The following is a 5,992-nucleotide window of genomic DNA, read 5'->3' as shown; positions in this document are numbered from 1 at the left end:
TCACTAGACAGTAGGAGATATGTCGGCTGATCATGATCATTTATTGCATGTACACAGTGGCTTATGGCATATAAGTAACAGATGGCAACTGCATGTCCTGTGTGAAAAGAATGTGGTATGACCAAACATGGATATGGGCTTAGTGGAAGGTTAGATCACTGGCCAAGAGAATCCTCTGCATGTGTTGAAAAGCAGTGGCAGAGGCTGCAGAGCACATAGTATAGCTAATGTGGCAGCTTCAGCTATAAACAAATGCAAATTTCTATAGTGTGTCTGCATGATGAGTTGAGGATGATCACACAGATGAGTATCTACCTATTAGTGATGTGCAATATACCGAAAAATTATTGACATTGCAATATTTTTTTAAATACCGATGCCATATCGAATCTCAATATTTTTATAACTGATATCAATATTTATCATATAGTCAATATTTTGCCACAATTTTCAATATATTGAGTAGTATTTTGGTAATTTACAACTTTTGGTGTGTGATTGTGCAATCACGGTAGAAATGAAGCTCAGTTCTGTACAGTTTAGCCATTTTAAAAAGCGTCTACCAGTTTCCAAGGCTTGTTATTACCTTCATCACAAATTCTGCAAAGCATAGCTGTTAATTATAAACATTTGCCCCACGCAATTAATCAAAAGAAAAAGTATCGAAATTTCAATATTTTACCAATTATCGTATCGATATCATACCGAAACCAAAATCCTAATATCGCACATCACTATACTACCTATGTATTCTGTTGTTATTGTCTGCTTTACCACTGAGTTGGGAACTGGCCATGAAGGCCAGTAGATAGCTATACACAGAAGGCAGAGTCCAGCTGTATGAGGAATTTTTAGGACACTAAGTAAAAATATTTTTATGCAGCTATAGCTAGAGACAGATCGTGATATAGAAGCAGAGACTCCATGTTGGCTATGAGATGAAGTGGGCTGGAAGTCTTTGGTCACTTCAACAGAACTGCCTCGAATGTACATACTAGCTATGTGTTGAAGGCATCTTTATGCTAGTCTTGCCAGTCAGCCAGCCTCTTTTTTTTTTTCATTTGGTTGGGAAACCACACAAAAAAATGCAGGCTGGCTGGCGAGACTATCTTTAGTATTTATTAAAGCTTTCAGTAGTACAGCACAAGTGCTGAGGGTCTGTAGGACACCTGGTCCTACAGCTTGCTCAAAGACATTAGAAACGTCCTGGTCCTACAGCTTGCTCAGACATTAGAAAGACGTATCTAATGTCTTTGAGCAAGCTGTAGGACCAGGTGTCCTACAGACCCTCAGCACTTGTGCTGTAAAGCTTTAAAAAATAATAAAGATAGTCTCGCCAGCCAGCCTGCAATTTTTTTGTTTGGTTTCCCAACCAAATGAAAAAAATACAGGCTGGCTGACTGGCAAGACTAGCATAAAGATGCCTTCAACACATAGCTTTATGCATGTTCAAGTTGAGATTGCTGATGTCAGTTCTAGGTAGCAGCTACATATTATGTTGATGACTGCCTGACTGGATGACAACTGCAAACTGATAGCTGGACCACCTTGACCATAGTGGTTCTCTAGTGTTTGGAGATGCCACTAGAGTAGTGTCCCCCAGTAGTTTCACTTACAATTGAGTGCGCAATTTGTTCGGCAATTTGGCATTCTGTGTTAAGCACGTGTTAAAATAATTTATGCGTCTGAACTTTGTGTAGGTCATGTGATTCTGCAAACGAGACTGAAAAAAGTAGAGTATGATTTCTGTTCTCCTGCTCGTCACATTTGTGACGATTACCGCAGCACAGTACACTCCTATACCGCCTCATCCACCCGGTGAGTCCGTACACGTAGTAGATTCTTCCTCATGATCAGCCCTCAATCCAACTATCATGCCGAGCTTGGGGCCCCTGATCTGTACAGCAGTGTGGTGTACTAGCGGTGAATAAAATGTATAAACCTTTGATCTTGTGCATGCAGTTTCATACAGCAAGTTTAGCTATTGCATTAGCGGGAGTGACACACCCTCACACTCTGCAAATCTAGAGTGATGATAGCAGATTCTGCTGTAGATCTGCCGAGGTTAATTGTATTATATATATGGCATCTCCACTCCACTACAGGGTTCACCTATAAAGCATCAGGCTATATGGCTACACCAGTGATAGAGTTGTTCTATGACCAGTAAGGAAACTAGTTACGTGTATATTGTACAACTCAATCCTATACTGTCTGTTGAAGCACTTGCAACTGAAATCAAGATCTAATAAAGCAATCAAGGGGCTTTTTGCAGCAATCAAGACATCCACAGAAGTACCAGTCAAGCACCTTTGAATTTAGACTTACCATTACAACAGAAAATTTAAATTTTGACGAATCAGTTAAATTCGTCAAATTTTATCTAGTCAAAAGTCCATAAGCACCCTAAAAGTATGTGTTTAGATGTATGATAGTTTTGTCAATACATTAATTCGTCAATACTGATGAAGCGTGGATACATGAAACTTTTCCTTTCGTCAAAATTTCCTGTCATATATTACTAGAATTTACAGTGGACAATCATTATAGGTGATCAAAGCAAAAATTTGACAATCAAAATTCTTGATCATATCTCATTGCAAGTGTTTCAAATGGCAGTGTGATAATGAGTGTCCCTTTTTGTATGCACGAGGTAACTCATTTCTAGGCTATGACTGCTACAGAATCTGTAAATTTGTCAGTGCTTATAATCTTTGAGATCACTTGTTTGGTGTTTTGGGGATACTTCAATTCATACTACTTCTATTTCTATAGCCTTTGTCCAGGCTCTAAAGGTAGTTGGCCAACAATGAAACAGGTTTGAATATACTCACTGCATAAAGGGAGAGATTACTGTTTTTTACAGGTGTTTGATAGCAATGAAAATATTACTGGAATAATTCACATCTTTCCTCTACCGTGAGTACACCCTTTCCACATGATGCAGTTTCACTGCTAAGTGTATACTTCATGTAGTTATCATCACAATGCTTACTTCGTGACTCTAGCTGGAGTGGTGATTAGGAATTTAGACCAGTCATTGTTTGTACAGTTCATGGAGGCTGTATTCAATGATCAGGACAGTAAGTGAAATATGATAGCTCACACATACATTACTGCAAGTGTACCTAAAATGGATTTTAATAATTTAGAGCTAGCAATCAGTGAATGAAACCATTTTTTTACCGAAAGCACTAAAGAACCCCTTTCCCCTTATATGTTCTGCCTCTGGTTAATTTGTCATGGCGTAGCAACGCATGGTAAAGCATCCATTTCTTCACCACAGAGTTTCTTACTCAAGCTGAGAACATGACAGAACCTGAGGTACAGAAAATGATAGCAGAATTTGTGGCTCTCAACTTGAAAGGAATTTCTTCCCAATCGTAAGTGGATTAACTGATGCATAGATGTACCATCTAGATACATATGCATGGTGGGAGTTATATTTTAAGTATTGGTACTCCTTAAAGGTTGTAGATTGTTCATGGTATGTATGTGACAATCCTTGTTACCTTGGGATTCCTTTAAAGCCTGTACCACCTTTCTAGCATAGTTGGAGTACATTTAATGGCTTGTGTGAAGTTGAACAGTTAAACACAGTTGTCAGTCACCAGACTGCTTGGTAGGGTTCCCCTAAAATAAACGGCTACCGCCTTTATAAAACCACCATGGAATTATCGTACACAATGAAGAGCACCTTTACGGAACAGAACCTAGTATTAAATCCAGTGTTAACAACAAACAAAAAATACGTATAGAAGAAGACTTAAAAGAAATTGAAAAGCCTGATTTTTGGTCTTCCCACCTGCCAGCCTAACCACATCACACAAGGTTAGAGCACCATTTCATGTCAGAATAGTAAAGTCTTGCCTTTTCTTGTTCCAATGAGTGTCTACCTTAATTCTGTGCTCTGCCTATCATGGTTAACTTACTCTTCATGCAAGGATTCCATACCAAAGCATTAATTTTCCATATCGATACTTTCCTAGAGGAGTAGATACCCATAGCTGCTTGTAAAGCGATATAAGATTGCTCTGAAAACAGACCACAGCAACCACGTCCTTTAACAATCAAATCAGAGTGACCATGCTTTTAAATGATCAGAACATAGTGACCATGTCCTTAAGTGATCTAATTGAAGTCTTGCTGAGACACCCCTCGAGATACTCTAATAAAGGAGTCAGAGCTATGTATTCTAATAGAACAGTTGCACATGTTTATCACATGCTATAGCTAAAAGTTAACAAACTAGTGCAATTAAAATTATTAATTTAAAAATGAAGTAGAGTTCCAGTGATAAAAAGTAGTGAATTAAGATATGTGAATGATGGTATTACAACAGAGCTTTGTGGGGTAGTCACTACTTTGTCATTGACAGATCGTGACAAAGCTATGTTGTAAACTTGTAATGCCATCATTTGTATTTTTTCACTACTTTTTATCAATAGAACTCTTATTAGCTTTGTTCAGCTCAGAGGTTCTATTGTGGTATGAGGCAAACATAGTAACTACTCTGCTAAGATATGCCAGGGATATCACAGGAACTGATCAGCATCACTGACCTGTTTTTTGGTTCCATGTTTTGACAGAATTTTTGTAAGAGAACAATTAAATGTGTAAATTTATCAAACAGGCAAGCATTATTCATATTGTAGTAGTCTCATACACAAACAAAAAGATAGTGGAAAAAACAAACTGCCAAATGGACAACTAGTAGCATTTTTTTTGCTGTACAAATGCTTCCCAATGTGTGATCATTGAAAGTAGTAAGGATTGTAAGTATGGAGATGATGGGAACTATCTTCTCAATTCTCTTAATTACAAACATCAAATAATCAAAATATTCTAATTGAACAGTCAGTACTCTAACGGAACAATCACGTAACTTGATTCGAAACTGCTCCATGTTGTAGTTCCTTTCTTTTAGAAAGTTTGTGCATAATTTCTTTTGATATCTGCAGGTTCAGTGAGTTACTATCTAAAATAGAAACCTGTGGCAAGCTTGTTAGCAATCAGTGGTCTAGCTCGGTGGTCTGTTGACACATTCTAACTATAACTTATACTGGCCAGTAATGATCTGTTTGTAAACATGTTGTGGATACCATCTTAACTGTCAAGCAAGTACTATAATCAGCACACGGATCATTGCTTGATCATGACCTGTATTAGCCGATTGGTCCAGGTTACCTGATCTGGTTTAAACCCTGCGATGTTTAATAAGTGTTCTTTGCTCAGTAAACCATAAATATTACCTTTTCTCCATACTCCAATTATTATACAATTGGTGATTGGATGACAATATTGTACAACCTTGTGAGCTGTCACATGTACAACTTATTTATGATCATAATAAAGCTGTCTAAGCTATTATGCTTTACAGTGACTTAAATTAGTCAGCATCTTGAATTACAACAAGTCAGTTTTGTAAAATAATCCAACAGGAACTAAAGTATTTTTATGTGTGGCATTAAGGCTGATTTCATTTCCAAAATCCAGTCAAAACTTTTTCTAAGCGACATGCCAGTTTACTTAAAGTGTCATATTATAGGATAATGGATGGTTTTACTGATGACAAGGTGGTGACTGTGGCAGACCGGGCCTGGGAGTACGGTTGTTCTCGAGGAGTCAGTGGTACTCCATTCTTCATGATCAACGGAGTCCTTGATCACAATGCTGGTAGTTACTCTGTCAGTGACTGGACTAAGATGATCAACAAACTGAAGATGGGACCTTGATCCTATGGAAACTGAGAAACTAAAATTAATATATTTTTAATTGTTAGCATGTACAAAACAATGTTGTTGTATTTAACTATGTATGTCCCCTCACAGCTAAGGCATGCATGTGTATATAGCACCTTACATTTCACTACTACAAGATAATAGATATAGTAGGGCAGTGATGGCAATTGAGGTTTTCAACTAAGCACACTATGCCTGGCCTCTTCATGGAGCCTGGTAGTTATACTCAGCTGACTGGCCATGAGTAGATC

At 37.8% G+C, this 5,992-nt stretch overlaps 1 protein-coding gene across 1 annotated transcript; it reads left to right on the top strand.

Annotated features, from left to right (window-relative positions):
• Positions 1 to 1,664: 1,664 nt before the first annotated feature.
• Positions 1,665 to 5,830, top strand: LOC136261553 (uncharacterized). The gene is made up of 7 exons (XM_066055568.1): positions 1,665 to 1,818; positions 2,106 to 2,166; positions 2,776 to 2,818; positions 2,867 to 2,919; positions 2,977 to 3,083; positions 3,287 to 3,383; positions 5,549 to 5,830. The coding sequence occupies exons 1-7, from the start codon at positions 1,740 to 1,742 to the stop codon at positions 5,733 to 5,735; spliced, it is 627 nt and encodes a 208-aa protein (XP_065911640.1). The 5' UTR covers positions 1,665 to 1,739; the 3' UTR covers positions 5,736 to 5,830.
• The last annotated feature ends 162 nt before the right edge of the window (positions 5,831 to 5,992 follow it).

This window comes from Dysidea avara, chromosome 7, assembly GCF_963678975.1.
Source record: "Dysidea avara chromosome 7, odDysAvar1.4, whole genome shotgun sequence".
NCBI classification, from domain to species: Eukaryota; Metazoa; Porifera; class Demospongiae; order Dictyoceratida; family Dysideidae; genus Dysidea; species Dysidea avara.
Note: the sequence above shows the minus strand (reverse complement) of the source record. Positions and strands in the feature narration are given on the sequence as shown.

Excerpts from the sequence above, each read along its gene's own strand:
- LOC136261553 (XM_066055568.1), top strand. The coding sequence starts at position 1,740 with ATGATTTCTGTTCTCCTGCTCGTCACATTTGTGACGATTACCGCAGCA. Across the intron at positions 1,819-2,105 it reads TATACCGCCTCATCCACCCG|GGTTCACCTATAAAGCATCA; the intron begins GTGAGTCCGTAC and ends ACTCCACTACAG. Across the intron at positions 2,920-2,976 it reads ATTCACATCTTTCCTCTACC|TTATCATCACAATGCTTACT; the intron begins GTGAGTACACCC and ends TACTTCATGTAG.